Source organism: Parasteatoda tepidariorum, chromosome 9 (genome assembly GCF_043381705.1).
Source record: "Parasteatoda tepidariorum isolate YZ-2023 chromosome 9, CAS_Ptep_4.0, whole genome shotgun sequence".
Lineage (NCBI taxonomy): Eukaryota > Metazoa > Arthropoda > Arachnida > Araneae > Theridiidae > Parasteatoda > Parasteatoda tepidariorum.
In genome coordinates, this window is record NC_092212.1 from 22,837,527 (window position 1) to 22,855,331 (window position 17,805).

At 27.9% G+C, this 17,805-nt stretch overlaps 1 protein-coding gene across 1 annotated transcript in view; it reads left to right on the forward strand.

Annotated features, from left to right (window-relative positions):
* Positions 1-17,805, forward strand: part of LOC107440942 (Spag1 axonemal dynein assembly factor) — a 30,269-nt gene that overhangs the window by 623 nt on the left and 11,841 nt on the right. Inside the window, exons 3-7 of the mRNA XM_071185249.1 lie at positions 3,750-3,909; positions 6,822-6,935; positions 9,875-9,945; positions 10,010-10,122; positions 13,382-13,440. Coding sequence (XP_071041350.1) covers positions 3,750-3,909; positions 6,822-6,935; positions 9,875-9,945; positions 10,010-10,122; positions 13,382-13,440 — 517 coding nt within the window. The remainder of the gene's footprint in view (positions 1-3,749; positions 3,910-6,821; positions 6,936-9,874; positions 9,946-10,009; positions 10,123-13,381; positions 13,441-17,805) is intronic.

Below are 17,805 nucleotides of genomic sequence, written 5' to 3' on the forward strand. Positions count from 1 at the left end.
TTAAACGCAAATTTCGACTAACTCCATTTTGGAACTTAGGTCATTTTTCTACAATTTTATTTTAAATTGTTATTATAGTTAATGCAATTGATGAATGGAAATAATATCCCGAGTGTATCGGACATTTCTATTTAGTATCTACTTCAAATTTTTATTTCTAATATTAATTAAAAAAATACCTTTATTAAAAAAATATTTTTATTATAACTCTGAGTGTTATTTTTTCTGAAGCGTGCGCCCTGAAGCCTCATGCAAGCCTTCGCTTCAGGGATTGCGGGTGTGGGTGTGTTATTTCCACCACTGAATTTACTTATAATTAGAATAATAATTTACTTCATATGCAGCTAACTCATTAAATCTTGTTACAGTACGTAGTAGGTAATAAATTTATATAAAATCGGTGACGAAACTGTGATAAATATACAGTGAAGAAGATTATATATACAGTCATAACTTTCACAGTTCGCAATTTTTTCGGTTGTGGAAACCTAAATAATCAACCTTTTTTTGGCGGAACCCCGAGATTTAATGAATTAATTTCTTTAGCAATTCTGATCACATAAATTAACGAAAGACTTTTAATTATTTTAAAAATATATAAAGATCAAAATTTTATAAATTGTTTTGAAAATATATATAGTGATTGAAAAAGAATAAAAAAAATTTTTCATCATATTACTTTATCAATGTTAGTCTTAAAATTGGGTCTGACGTCATACAATAAAATTCATTGGTTTGGAACGATATCTAGTTTATTTTTTAATATGATTTTAGTGCATGCATAAACTGAAAATGAATGAGATCAAATATGGTTTCCATTAAAACAAAAACAAAAAAAAAGAAAAGAAAAGAAAAAGAAACGTTGAGAATGGTTATCAAAGAAACATACTTCTTCAAGGTGGAAGGTGGTAATTTTTATTCGATGCAAAATACTAACGGAATTTTTCATAAATGCATATCTTTTTCATAATTCATTCATTATATATTATTAGAAAAACATTGTTTTTGAAATTTCTTGCTTCACAAGCATTTCAATTACTTTCACAAAAACAATGGAAATATTAAATAAATAATGGATTATTAACTGGATATAGTTTTAATTACAGGTTTCGAAAACCGTAACTGTTTAAAAAAATTACTAATTTTCGGCACCCCTACTTTCGGCACTTGACCCTTTCCCGGAACCCTAGGGTTCCGCGGAACACCATTTGGGAAGCGCTGATCAAACAGAAGGCGCTTTGTAATAAACAAATATAGGCTATGTCATCTTATGCAAAACCAGAGTGCAAAAATTTTAAATAATTTTTTGTAATTCATTTTGTAGAATTGCGCATAATTAAATAAAAATGTTATAATAAGAATATTTTACTAAAAATATTGTAATTATTCACATTGTAAATATTCTTATTATATAACTATTAAATATGGAAATTTTTGGCATAAATGGTAATGCAAAAAAATATTAGCAAAAATAACTTTTATAAAGAGAAAGTGGTAAAGATATAGTATTTCTTTTCGAAATAGTAAAAATTATTTTTTTATATGAACAAATACATAACGTGTATATTTACATATGAACAAAATCATATGAATAATTTTTTAAATGAACAATTTTTTATATGAACAAAATCATAACATACTTACGTAAAACATAACATACTAACATAAAACATTGCATGCATACATAAAACCACAATAATATTTAATAAAAACTTATTACTGACCTCCTTCACCAGCTTCTAGAGTGGGTTTATGATAGAACCGTCTATGATTATCTTTTTTCAGTAAAAGTGCTGAAGGTATTATGCTATAGTTTTACATAACATACGATAAGATCATTATGATAAAAACATATTCATCGAAAATCAGCATAAAACAATGTTACATTAAACCTTAAACATAACACAATAACTTTGCGAATAAGAGAACAAAAAAGGAAGAATGAATCATTCTGAAAATTTCCTTTCGTCAGTTAACCCATAGTTCGTTCGACCCATAAAAAATCGATTGTTCTTGTCTTTCGCAGTAGTGGGAAATTTCAAAATCAAAGCCTTAATTAAAAACTTCGAAAGAAAAATTTCCAACATAGTTGCCTAAATATCTATGCGAGATAAATTAGGAATAAAATGTCTATAAAAAAAATTTTAATACTACAAGATTACTTTCATTTAAACTTTTTCTCGATTTAAATTTTCAGTTTAAAATATTTTTCAACCAATATTTAGTTTTTAGCCATTATTTAATTTTTAACAAGAGTCATTTTGTAAACGGCTAATTAATAAAGGAGAAAATCAGTTTATAAATAAGTAAAAATCATTTTGAACCTCTCATTTGTTGTACAACATTCGGAAATCATAAATTTTATTACTCGTTTGTATTACTGTTAAATTTTTATTCTCTCAATATTATTATATTCTATATTAGGTATTTTCGAGAAGATTTGAATTTTTAAATTAATAAAGAACATCTTCTTACTTATGGTACATTTTTGTTTAGTAAAAATAATTGAGATAGTAATTTTTAAAAACTTTTAATTCATTTATCTTCTATTTATTTGCTTTTTAAAAATCATAAATTACATATCTGTATAAATATATAGATTATCTATATTATTTTTCAGTAATATGTGGTGAAATAAAATTCTAATACAATTTATTTCTTTTCTGTTATTATAATAGAACACTCATAATTTAAATAATACTTGGGAGTAGGAAAACAAAGACACTGCCAATCACTATCAAGGAAAACCGGATTAAAAATATCAAATCCAGTTTATTTGCCTGATAAAATTGAAGGCGTTTCTAATAATAACCCCTTTAATTTATTATATCTGTTGTGTCTCTCTTACTATTTTATCTCAGTGTTATTGTAATAGAACACTCATAATTTAATTTATGCCAACTGTTAAATTATGAGTGTTCCATTATCCCCGGCTTTAATACATATATTTAAAATCTTTGCACAAAATAAAGTAAAAAATATACACATAAGGGTCTCAAACTAATATTTGGGAGTATGGAAACAAAAAAATTGCCAATCACTATCAAGGAAAATAGGATTAAAAATATCAAGTCCAGTTTGCTTGCCTGTTAAAATTAATGGTGTTTCTTAAAATATAATCATAATTTCTAGAATATAATTAGAATCTTTCAACTTCTCTTTTCATCCTCGAGGCAATCACACAGGTTTTGATGGGGTTTTTTTTTTAGTCTCGCTTTCTTACTAATGATTCGTCAGGTTTCGATAATATTTTAGGATGCTGAAATTAGATTTAGGTTATCACGGACCTTTAAAATTTTAAAAATTTTTGTCAAAAATAATATGTTTGTATAAAAATTCCAAATTTATAAATCTTTAAACAACAAAGTGGCATTTTACAACACTGTTGAAAGAATAACACGATGAGCTTACAATAAAACTATTTTTTTTTTAAATTTATAAAATACTTTTTTCATTCACTTTATAAATAATAATAGCTCTTAATTAAACACTGATTACAATAAAAAATTATGATTATGAATATCTCTTCACCATAGTGTTTTTGTTTTAGATTTTTTTGATTAATCTAAAATAGGGCGCACTTTTAAATCATGCGGGGGTTGTTTCTAAGTCTATGCCACTGGTCCGTGATCATCACTTTTAATACATATTTTTTGAATCTTTGTTAAAAATAAATTCAATGAATGTAGACATAAAGGTATACGAATTCAAACATTTTAGTTCTCAAATTTTTTACTTATTTATTGTAGAAGTGGAGAAGAAGGGCTATTTCCTCATTTAATATCCTTTTGCGAACAGAAACTCAGTGAAAAAGATCCAGAAAATGCATTATTGAAAAAAGAAAATATGATAAAGCGATATGCCGATCTTCCTGTAACAGAGAGAATGCAAATTCAACAAGAGATAAAGGTAATGCGAATATATACTTTAATAAGTTATCACAATATTGTATTGTTTCTTTTTATAATTTTTTCAAATTCGATATTATTTGCAAATTTCAGAAAACAAATTAAAGAATATTATCTTTTTAATTTACAAAAATTCAGAAGTTGTTATAGCATATATGTAAAAGCTTTACTTTTTCAAAAAACGTTTGAACTAATAATGACGAAAAATATCCTCGGTGGTTAACGGATCATGGGTTAGAGTCCCCTTGCTGTCAGGCTAAATGTAGGAGGTTTTCGGGATTTTCCTCTCCATATAATGCAAATGATAGTTCCTTCAGAAAGTTTTAAAATTTTAAACATATTCAATGAATGGCTGGTAATTGTTGATGCATTTTTCTCTTTTTTTTTTTAATTCACCGATTTTTCGTTCTTTGAAAGCAATTTTCCGTAGTTTATTTAAATTTTACTATTTAGTGTTTCGAAAACTTTTATTACCAAAATAAACTTTACTATTGTTATATTTGTTGTAAAATGAAGCTTATTTTTATAAAACTGATTACCCGAAATATTTTTATGTCTATACCAAACAAACCTTGCTGATGGTAAATCTATCTATCTTACCTAGGCTTTTCTATCTTTTTTGAATTTCTCTGTAGAAACAAATAACCGTTGTCTTAAGTAAAAAATAAAAATGCTTCGCAAAAAAACTCCTCTATAGAATGCGAATCTTCGAATGAAATCTCGAAGAGAAATGAAATGTGCCATACAAGCAACTAAATCTCTTTTCTTCTAAACCAAATTTCACTTACGATTAACTCTTTTTTTTTCCAACAAAGCAGCTATTTTTATGTTTATTATAATATTATGGATTTAAGTCATTTTTTTTCTTCTTTCCAATGAAAAATGTTTGGAAATAACGTTTTAATGGAATGAAGAAAAAAACTAACTTTCATCTACAAATAAAACAGAAATATTCCTTCTAAATAATCGAATTAGCAAAACATTTATAGAGCAGTTTTTAGAGATGTATCGGGAAATCGGTCAACCACTGCACGGTAAAAAATTTCAGAAACTAATTTCGACTGGACAAAAATGTTACCGAAAATCTCAGTGAATTTCATTTAATATCATGTCAATTTTTCACTATTTGCGTAATAAAATTTTCAGATGCAAAAAAAAGAAGCATTTTTTATGTCTGAATTCTTAAAAAAAAGCCAACATTTCCTTGGTGAAAACTGCTACCAATTCATCTCTTACTCATCCCTAGGCAGAGGAAGTATACGTCCGTAGACCGACAGAGAATATTCTATTCAAGTTGTAGATAAAGCATTAAAAAATTACAGAATAATGAAAAAAGAGAAAAAAGAAATTATTTAAAAAAAACATTTAATAAAAAAGAAGAAAAAGAAGATATAATATCTTCATCAGCTCACATGATTATATCCGCATAAAGGAGTGCTTTCTAATATTGTATCAATTTCAATTATAATCATTTTAGTTTTTTTTTCTCTTTTTTTATTATTCTGTAATTTTTCCAAGTTTTCTTTACATTTTGAACTTATTTTATAAGCTCTTACTTGTTTCTTCGCTCAGTAAATAAAACTTAGTGATTGTCTTAATTTTCTTCGTTTTTCTCTTCTTTTTTTTTGTTGTTGTTGTCCTTTTTGTGTTTATTCATTGCGCTATATATGTAAAAAAAAAACTCTGAAATTACACTTCTTAAGTACTACGAAATAAAATATTCATGGATATTACAAAAGGAGGTTTTCGAAATAGTCAGAAACGTTTTTGAAAACTACATGCAACGTAACTGCCCCACATATTCAGAAACGTTTCGGGATTTTTTTTACAGTGTGTGGATATTTTTCATTAGGGCTGTGGTCAGCACGAGCAGGATACGGAATTCATATCGACCAGCCTTTACTGGGATTCCATGCCGGACGCATGTGACCAACTTTTGCAACTACAGATTATAAAGAGAGATTTTGAGCTCGATTGGATTTCTCGGCAACGTCTTCTGTTGCGTCTTTTTATAGCTCTTTCCCAATATCGTTTCTCCGTAATTTGTTCACAAAATCTAAATCAATAATAAATCAGTTCTAGTATATTTCTCATATTAATTTTAAGTCAAATGTTAAAGTTTTCTACGGAATATAAAATAGCGTCATCAGTTGTAGCCTAGCGTCATCTAGGCCTGTCAATAGCCTAGTTAAAACTAAACCAACTAGTGTTGGTTTAGTTTTAACTAGGAGCATAGTTGGCTTATTTGATTTATTTCCTTGACGTCAAATAATAGTTATTTGGATTAAAAAACATTTAACAAACACAAGGAAACATTCAAATAATTCATAAGAATTCATGCGTGTGATAATTATAAATTTGACGAATAAAGCATTTCCCTTCAGAATTAAATACAAAAATTTGTTTTAAATAACCAAATTAGTTATTTAACAACAAACAAATTCTTTCTCTACGAAGTTTCGAAGTTCTGGAATTCCATTTTGTATTCGTCAGTTCCCCCAATTCTTTTACCTACCTGTTAAAATCGTCTAAATTTCGGACATTGCTTCTAAGGGAGGACGAGTTCATTTATATTTCATTCCGAGGAGAAGGTGAAAAAACTGACATTTCAAGTTTAAAAAAACAGCTTTAGTACAAAAGCACTCTATACTTAAAATAACAAGTATAGCAGAATAAAATAGCCATACGTCACAGAAGGCGTTGCAAAAGAAATCTTATCTGTAGTTGTAATAGTTACATGCTGCCGGGTTATCTTAAATGCTATTATTCCGTTCGTTTGTTTTTTGATTTATATTTTTACTCTTTTATATTACATTTTTACAAAATCCGTTCTGTCTTTAGGTTTTTATTAATACTTCATTTTTGTATTAATTCACAATTTTTAAAAATGCATCATTACTTGACTTTTAATAGGAATGGTCAAGTCCAGCAAGCTATGTAGAGGAAAAGTGCGAGAGAGAGTTAATCCAAGTTGAAAATGATTTACCACCTATTAGAGAGCAATGGAAACTTACAAAAGAGTCAAATGTAAGTGCATAACTATACAGGGTGTTTTGTAATGACAGCTCTTAAAATATATATTAAAATGCTTTGTCAAAAGTGATGCAAAAAAAGTATACACATAAGGAGTCACAAATTTATATTGATCGAGATCTGAGGGCTCTTCTTAGGAAAACAGGAAGGAAAACATCACATTCTGTTTGATTACCAGCGAAATAGTTGATTATTAGAAATTGGGACGGACTGGGAGTTAGTAGCCCAGGGTGTGGCACATTGAATTTAAAATTTATAAGTAATTGTAAGCATTTTTTATCGAGCTAAATATTTTACATTAAATTTTAAAGCACCTACCTTTTAGTCGACACAGTTTATATTAGAATTTATTGTAAAAATTTTTTAAAAAAGTAGTTTTGTTTGACTTTAATTATTATCAATGAAATATATCTCAGAAAACTAGTTTGTTCGGTTCTCAAAAATATTTTTTACTTTTTTCTCATCCCTAGACATTCGAAACAGTTACCAACTTCGTTTAAACTAGTGTAACCCAAAAAATTTCTTAACGCATTTTGTTATTACTCAATCAATTCTCTGAAATAAAAATGTTTGTCATGTATTTTTCACTGAGAGGTGAATTTCAATTTTTAAGAGCTAATATTGAAAACAATTTTTTTTTTCTAAAAAAGAATAGACAATAAAACTAATAATCTTTCGAGTCTGCAAAAAATATTGAAATGCATTCATTGTTATAAGTGTTATGAAACTTTAGCATTTACGTAAGTATTTTTCATTCCATAACCAACTTGAAATCATAAAATTCAGTTGATCTAGCTCAACTTATTTCACTATTTCGAGACGTTGCAGCAATAGAGACGTTGCAAATAGAGCTATGATACTAATATCAAGTCAAGGGATAAGTATCAAAATCTCTAAAAACATACATGTAAAAAACTTTAATTCGCATTAACTTTAATTCGCATATGATACGAGTTCGGTTAAAAAATTCTGTGCAGCCTACATTTCTAATACACTATTGAATGTTTTGGTTAGAGGTATTGCTCTCCTTTGTTTTTTAATTATTGCTAATAACTGCGTTTGAGGGGCCATCTGAAGGACAAATTAATGATTTTTTTATAATTCAATGGTTCAAAATAGAACTTTGATATCAATATGGAGTCAAAGAATAGGTGTCAAAATTTCTAAAAACGTATACATATGCTTGAAAATATTTGTAAGTAATTTTTTAAAAAAAAAACTACAATTTTGTCCTTCTCATGCTGTATAACTAGCAACGGTGTCGCTGAATTCAATTATGATGCAAACATGATATGAGGCAGGTTAAAAGATTCCGTGTAGTCTGCATTTACTGTATACTATTACTGTCGGTTATATGCATTGCGCTTCTTTGGTTCTTAATTATTGCTAATTGCTGCATTTGAAGGGCCTTTTGGTGGACAATGCAATGATTTTTTAAATTTTTTTTTTCAAAATAGAACTTTCATATTAATATCAAATCAAAGGATGGATGTTAACATTTCCAAAAACGTAAACATATGCTTGAAAATATTTATAAATCATTTTTAAGAAAAAAACTATTTTGTGTATAACTCATGCTGTATAACTAGCAACGGTGTCGTTAAAATCAATGATGATACAAATATGATATAAGGCATGTTAATTTCTAAAAACGCATACAAACGTATATAGTGATACTTGGAAAATATTTATAAATCATTTTTTTTTCGAAAAAAATTATTTTGTATAATTTTTTTGGTTTAAAATGGAGCTCTGATATTAATATCAAGTCAAAGGATGGATGTCAAAATTTCTAAAAACATATACGTATGCTTAAAAACATGTATAAAATATTTTTTACATTCTTTTTTTGTTTATGTTACTCTATGTAGTTAGCACAGGTATTGCTAAAATCGATGACGATGCAATTAAGATATGAGGCGGGTAAAAAAATTCTATGTATCCTACATTTAATGTATACTATTTTCCATTTCGATTATAGGCATTGTTCTCCTTTGTTTCCTAATTTTATTTTATTTTATAACCGTCGTTGAACAGCCGACCCAAATCCATGGGTTTACGACTACTTACGCTCAACTCCGTAGCCTTGTAATTTTGAACCAATCCAGAAGACAAGGAAACTCCTGGATCAGTACCCCCAGAGGTATTGATTTGTTGTGGGAACATGGAGGACTTTGAGACTCGACAGATTTAACGTGCATCAGTCACCATTTACTACACGGGNTCCCGCTTTTTTGAGGAAATAATAAAATACTACGGCCTCAATTTGTTATAATTTGACCAGACTACATCAAATGAACAATAGTTATTCATTGTAGGTTCATAAAAATTTAAATCTTATTTATAATTAAGATAAAAAGGAATTGAAATTTGAATTCAATATATCGATTTTTAATTTAAATTTATTTTCTTTAATTAAATTTCTTCCTTAATTTCTTCTTAAATTTTCTTGATTTGAAGAACCCTATCAAGAAATTGTAAGTTTTTATTTCTTGAACTAATTGTTAGGATTAATTACTTACCCCTCGAACGAGAAAAATTGCAGTTCAGAATTTCAATTGCAGTTCAAATTCAAAATTCCGATCATTTAACTAAAAGTTATAATTTAATGATAAGATAGTTATCATAATGAATATCGTTAATAAAACTAGGATTTTTTTTCTTCAATTTTTTGACAAATTTTACATATTAGAACTTTGAATAAATTAGATTATTGCAGATAAATTGAAGTATTGAAGAAGGTAGTATGCCAAAATATTAACTATGAGAACATATTAAATATTGTAATAGTTTTATCCTTACTATATCTCAATTATCATTTCAACAATCCTTTAGAAAAATGCTTTTGATTTAATTTATTTTAAATTTTTCAAGTCAGTTCTATTAAATAAAGAAAAATTAAGAAAAATATGTATATATGCTTCTAATTTTAGGAGAATCGTGAAAAAAGCAATGGAGAAAAGGGGAAAATCTCAAAGCCTCGGGATTATAAAGATTGGGATAGGTAAATATAAAATTTCATTTTGCAATATTATATATATATATATACTAATTTTTCTTATATTTAGATTTAACGTTGATGAAGAACTGCAAAAAATTGATAATGAAAAAACGCAGTCAGAGAAAACAAGGACGTCCTTAAACGCTATAACTGAATTATGCGATAAAATATCCGTAAATGGTGAGTAAAATTCTTAAAGGATCATTTACATTCTTATTATCGGTTTTCGACAGGGCCTGATAATTGCCTAGGCCCAATAGGCATGGGCCTAGGACCCACACTTTCTGGGATCCTCAAAAATTAGTAAAAAGTCCACAATATTACTTTTTTTTTAAATACTGAACGAAACAGTTTTTCTCAAAAAAGGCATTTTTTTATTTCAAATTTTCTTTATATTGTGATAAACCAAACTCGTGTAAGCATCGCACTAATCAAATTCAAAAGTTCAGCTGAATTTTAATTTTTACTTCAATGGCTTAAGCAAATGCAACGAGAATGCATATTCGCAATGTCTCTTATAAATGATTAGTGTCAACAAGCACTGAAAGCTTATTACTAACAAATATGTAAAGCTTTAGATGGAAGGCTACAATCTTTAAAATAATTCAGCTAATCAGTGGCATTTAGTAAAAATCTCTGATTTCAACTCTTTGTGGTCACCAAACTATTTTTATTTTCACACAACATTTTACATTTTGCTTTAATATTTACTAGATGCGTAAACTTTATCTTAGAAAAATAATATTCAATTGTCTGCTTTCAAAAATTTTAGAATGTTTCTCTTGAATCATGCAGTTCAATAGATTCTTTTTATTGTTCGGACTACTCTTCAGCAATTTAATTTCAAAATATTTTGTTAGGGGCCCTGAAAATTTTATGGGCCTTGGGCCTGAATTTGTCTTGATCGGTTCTTGGTATTGGATATTTTCATGTTTTGAATTGGAATTATCAAAAAAATGTAATAGTTATAATAGTTAAAAGTTTATTGCGGACTTTTCCAAATGGAGTGAAATTGTGTACACTGCACAAAATAAAAAATGGAACACCGTGAATACCTTTTGATCTAATGATAGAAATTTCCCGAACTGGGATTCAATGTTAATGATTTGAGGACCTTACTTTTAATATGTTAATCAATTGGAGCAAACGATAACTTAAGTTTTAAATTTAAAAACAAAAACGTTTTTTTTTTTCTAAATTTTTTTTTTATTTTTTTTTTTATTTTTTAAATTAACATATTTTTTTTCGACGGATTTTGATTCTTGACCCTCAAAATATAGGGAGTACTCGCAATCTGGAAAGTATAGTCCCTCCTATAGTTTAGGCAACAGAGAGGTCGAACCCTTTAATAGTAGAATTAACCTGTTAGTTTTACTTTTTGCGTGTTTCGTCATGCATTCGGGAAATTCGTTTATCCGAAGATAATTTCATACAAAAAATAGTTTTTAATAATTATTGATCATTATTTAATAATAGACAAGAAAAATTCTGCATTTTAAGGTGTATAAATTTTTACCTCATTTTAAAGAATGTATTGCTAAATGAAACCAAATAAAAACAAATTTTGAGTGAAATCGGATGAATAGTTTTTGAGAAATTTTAGGGAAGTCGTATAGTTAAAATTTTATTTCTAAAGAACTATGAGATCGACTCTATTCATCTTTTGTAAGTTGTCATTTAAAAACACATTCTTTGAAATGATGTATAAATTTATAAAAAATTTTATATTTACCATTTAAAACTTTTTCGCCCACGATTAAATAAAATAATAAAATGTAATAATTAGTTATCAGAAGTCATTTTTTCAATAAAATTGCCTTGGATAAACGATTTTATTAATTGCGGGCAAAATTTTTCTTTCCACTTAAAAAGTTCTCTATATAAGGTGAAATATGCAAAAAATGAAATTTACTTTAAGGGGTCTAAACTTTCGGCCGCACTCCTGACCTAATTATTGGAACAAGAGTTCGGCTCATATTTTATGGGTCAAAATCCGAATCCGTCGAAAAAAAGGTACATTTATTCAGAGTAAGTACATTTTTGTGTCTGATTTTGTGAATTAAAATATCATATGCACTAATTACTTAGCATATTTAAGGTGAGAACTTCAAACCATTAAGAGTGTCCCTTATTACGTGAAAGTCCGATCGTTAGATCAAAAGTTATTTAGGATGTTCCTTTTTTTATTCTGTATTGTACATATTAATATATTTTGTTGATTTCTATAACTACGCCAATTTCATTTAAAAATTGTCCTTCTTAAAATACTCGATCGTTTTTTATTAATGATATTCTAAAACTACCTTAACGGATGAGAAAGCGTGTTTTATGATTTTTTATTATTATTTTTTGGCACATATTTTACATAATTAATATTCCATTTATTTTGAACTTTATCTTAAGCAAAACGTAAAAAAAAATTTAGGTTGAATATGAATTTTTTTCTTTTCCTCTTTTCTTTTGTAAATCAGATTCAAAATAGTTTTTTTACTATATCACAGGGGGAAAAGAGAAAAAAAAAGAAGAAAAAAAAAACAGAGTCTATTCTTTTCAAGTATTTATTTATTACTTCACAAACATCAATGTATCTATTACATCTAATATTTTATTCACATCTTAATTACATCTAATATTTTATTCATTACAATCGCTGCATTGCCTTCCTAAATGTTTGTGATTTACAATATTTCTCTTTAGTAATTTTCCAGTTAATTTTATAATAGCAAACTAAGCACATAAACAAAAGCTGAAACTTGAATATTAATGGTTTTATTGAGTTAAACTGAAATCTTTGTCCTGCAAGGACCATTGCCACATATAATAATAAAAATATGTATATAATAGATATGCATTAACAAACTGAACTCAATATGCGTCTATTGTTTCCAATACGAAACGCATTGCAAATTTTCAGCGGATTTAGACTTGTGGCAACATCAAACTGTAGTAAGAGATAATTAAACTTCCGTTATGCACTTGAGGGGGAGATTAGCGAGCACACCAAAATTTTGAAAAAATGTCAATCACAGCTAATTTTTAGGTTTCAAAAGAAGTTTGATCGTCGTTATACACATTAATTTTAACGTTAAATCGTTATGTCATTTTGTTTTTACATCGATTAAAAGTTTTTAAATTTTAGCTTAAATATGCTTTATTTATCAAAAATATGGAGATTTCGCACTTTTATGTTAGCTTCCGTACGCTCCTGTTCCTAAGAGTTGAAGCAACTGCGCATGCTCACGTTTGTTTTAGAATATGATACATATCTTTGCCATATGTTGGCGCTACAAAGACAAAACTAAAAGTACGCTGTTAATAGATGTGAAATGTCGTTTTCTGTTTATGTCTGCCTTCAAACTAAAAGCATGGACATGGAATATTTTATTTTTCCGCGATGTTCAGTGTACTAAGTAAATGAGTGTTTTATTCTTTTTACTAGGTTTGTCTGTCTCAGAATGTGAACACATAAGTAATTTAGAAAATACGAAAGGAAATGAAGTAAGTACTCTAAGAAGAAAAGTTTCAAAAAGCAAATTTCTATTACTCAATTTAATTTGGAATTTTAAATTTATATTTTTATTATTACAAGCTGAATACCCGTATGTTGTTATGAAAAAAAAGAAAGAAAAAACACAGCACAATCATTCACAAAACTGAAAAGCATTTACAGAGGGGTGACAAAGTAATGTAAGGACTTCTATACTAACTCTATTCGCGATCGCAACGCTCGAGTACGCCGTCTAGCGGGAGCCTGTAAATATCGGACATTAACTTAATACAATCACATTTTCTGCCATCAAAGTCATTGACTGAATCAGACGCCATTTTTTAGCAGCAAATAAGAAACAAAATTTCCCTAAGGAAAAGGCCGAAGAACTTGAAAAAAATCTCCAGAATATTAGTAAATCTTTCAGGAACAGAACACGCCAAACATTTGAAGAAAAATTCCTCAATAATTTTTAATTTCTATTATCAACAAACTTGCAACTGATGACTTCCGATTTCGGATACTGTTACAGATGTGTGTATTAAGGTAAAATGCATTTCTTCTGTCTTCAATTCATTACGAATTAAAGTGAAGTCAACATTGCTTTCGTCATTCCAGTGAATAAATATGAATTCAGAACATACAGAATTGTAATAGTTATAGCATATTCTTCTTCGTTATAGAATAGTATATATTTCTGTATCCATATAATTCGGAAAACAACAATAAAAAATTATCCAAGTTACTTGAAATAGTGCCATTTGTGCTGATTCTTAATTAATTTTAATCGTTTTCTTGGTAAGTATTTTTTAGTTTTGAAAGAATAAGTTCAACTAGAATTCAGCTATTCTGTTTTTAGCTACATATTCAAATTCATATCAATTATAAAATTTTGCTGTGTAGTATGTTATCTAAAAGTAATGAAGGTATAAACTATGTATCTATTATTTGAGAATAAAGTTTTCAAACAAGGAACTTATCATTTTGGAATTCTCCGGGAATCATAAATCAGGTAAGTGCAATGATTTTTACAATAAAAAATTTGCTTGTAAATATTTTTTTTTCATTTGATGATGGTTCTCTACAGAATGGTTTTTTACGTCTGATTAAGAACTATAAGAATAATAAAAAAAGAAACAATATGAAAGTTTTTATTTCAATGTTAAGAATTCTTAAAATCGTTTTTTTTATCCTAAGAATTCTTTATTTTCCGTTTTTTAGTTTATAATTTTTTGATAAAAATTGTTCTCAAAATACTTTTTTTGAAAAATTAAATGGTATAACATTATGTGTTTATGTATACTTCTTGTATATTCCAATGTTTGAAGTAATATGATTCAGAAAAGTATGGAATAAAAATTCGGTACTTACGTATTAACGCCACCGCCGCTACAGATTTGGCGGTTTTTAAGTGCCGCCAATCTACACTTAAAATTTTTGCGACAATTCATAAAATAAAACACTTTATTTAAAATCAAAATAGTCAATCGGATTTCGGTGGAAAATGAGCCGATATAGAGTTTAGCATAGATTCAAAACAATCATATCGCCATATGAACTCTGATAAATAAGATTCCAAATGAAATAACATTTCCAAAACGTACGTTTACCAAGATAAAGTTTTATGTTGTGGGAATTGGTACATTTTCGTTTTTTCGGTAAAATATTTCCCTCCTGAAAAAATAAAATTGCATCTTGTTTTGTTTTTGGCAAATCCCAAAGACGAATTTTCGTAGCACTAAAAATGGCGACAAAAAAGAATTGTTTTTTTTTTTTTTTTTTTTTGTTTCGTCAGCATTCTTTATTTTACGTTTCTTAGTTTCTAAATAATGATTTTTATTGAAACTTGAAATTTTTTGATAAAAATTGTTGTCAAAAAACTTTGTTTACAAAATTAAATTTCATAAAATTATGAGGCTTATGTATACTTTTTGTTCATTTTAATTTTTGAAGTAATATGATTCTTAAAACTATAGAATGTAAAGTTTAAATGGGCCTTTCATGTTATATCATTAAATTTAGTAATACTATTTCTCGGGCATTAGGTTTTAACTCTTATAAGAATATACATATTTTTTTCTGTTAATGTACAAATATTTTTCCGATGTGTTTTGGATATTCCTTCTCTAATAAAAAGAGATACCATTTTGTTTTCGTTTGCATAAGAAAGAATATCAAGCATTTTTCTTTTTTAAATTTAATTACCCACAATAAAGAAGGAACGTTGCAATCTACACGCTACATTAAATACTACTCTAGAGTAAATGAATGACTGTTCATATAGAAATCGCAGGTATTAGTCTCATACAACAACGCCCCCTATAGTTCGTTGCGATCGCGAATAAGAGCAATTTTTCTTTCAATAGCAAATATTTTGGAAGATTTTACGTGGCAAAACTATATGCATAATTTGAATAATCATACTTGAATCTTTTTGAAGTGGTGTCCTTTTTAATGCGAAATTTGCATCGACCAAAATAAGGAAAGGAATTTAATAACTTCTTTTCTTTTTTAATACCACTATAATTCTAAAAGCATTCTTATATAAATATAAATATCCTATAGATAGATTTCCAAATTGCAATTTCCGCAATAATTTCCAAATTGCCAGTATTAAAGATAGAAAAAAGTTATTAACTTCCTCTTCTCATTTTGGTCGACTCGAACTTAGAATAAGTAAATATTACACCATTTATAAAAATTTCAAGCACGATCTTTCAAATTTTGCTAACAGTTTTTACCAATCTTCCAAAATATTTGTTGCTAAAAGAAAATATTAGACTAAATTCAAGTACAATAAACAGCGAAAAAAAAATAATAAAGTTTAAGGCAATAATACACAAAAGACCTGATATACAACCAATGATCATAAGAGATGAAAGTTTTAAAAATGTTGGGCAGATCAAATATCATGGTTGAATTGTAACAGAAATAATGATATTAAAATTGAAAAGAGTAACAGATTAAATGTAAAACAAATGTAACTATGGATTAAGAAATCACTTTAAATCAAAATACTTTAAGCTTAAAAACTAAGATAAATATTTGTAAAACCAATAATTATGTATGAAATCGAATGCTGGGCTTGAACAAAGCTGAGGAAAATAAGTTAATAATATTTGAACGAAAAATATCAAGAAAAATATTTGGTGATCTCAGAGCTAGATTATCGCCAAGGCCCAATACTCATGGGCCTGGGGCCCAAACTTTCTGGGGGGCCTCAAAAATTAGTAAGAAGTACACAATATTACTTAAAAAGAAAAAAAAATACTGAAAAAAAAACAGTTTTTCACAAAAAAGGCATTTTTTATTTCAAATTCTCTTTATATTGTGATAAACCAAACTCGCGTAAACATTGCACTAATCAAATTCGAAAGTACAGCTGAATTTTAATGGGTGCAATTTTTACTCCAACGGCTTAGGCAAAGGTAACGAGAATGCACATTCGCGAAGTCTCTTATAAATGATTAGTGTCAACAAGAATTGAAAGCTTATTCTTAACAAAGGATGGGAGGCAACAATCTTTAAAATAATTCAGCTAATCAGTGACTTTTAGCAAAAATCATTGATTTCAATTGTGTGTGATGGTCACCCAACTATTTTATTTTCACACAACATTTTATATTTTGTTTTAATATTTAGATGCGGTTTTCTTAAATTATGCAGTTCAATAGATTCTTTTTATTGTCAGGATTACTCTTCAGAAATATAATTTCAAAATATTTTGTTAGGGGCCCGGAAAATTTTGTAGGCCTTGGGCCTGAATTTGTCTTGATCGGTCCCTGGGTGATCTCTAATCAAGATAATGTTTGGAGAATCCGTTAAAACAACGAACGTCACGACAAATTCAGAAAAACAGCAATAGTGAAAACTATTATTGACTAGACAGCTTGGACAGATACAATAATTTAAACCTAACGAAAAAAGTGAAATTTTGAAAATGTGAAGGAAAAGCGGTAGACAAACACACGATTTCTTGATACAGTTGAGAAAGCGTTCCATGATATTGCGATCAACCGTTAGAGATCTGTAACAGCGAATAATTCCCGATGGAAGAAACTTTCGGAGACAGCCATGAACTGAATCAGGCGGTTAGGCTACAGATGAAGACATGGGCGGATAGTGAATTTGTGGGGCCCTAGGCTGAAACTACTTAGGGGTCCTAATAGCCATTTTGTCAAAAAACTGTTTTCTATAGTGATGTAGATAAGTATATTGAAAAAAATAGGACAATAAAATTTTCTTTTATTTATTTATTTACATTTATTGACTTATTCTTCAAATAAATTAATATGAATGGTACCCCGTTATAAATGTAAAGTTATAACAAGATATTTATTCCAATAATATGTATTAATTTTCGTAAGAAATCGGTC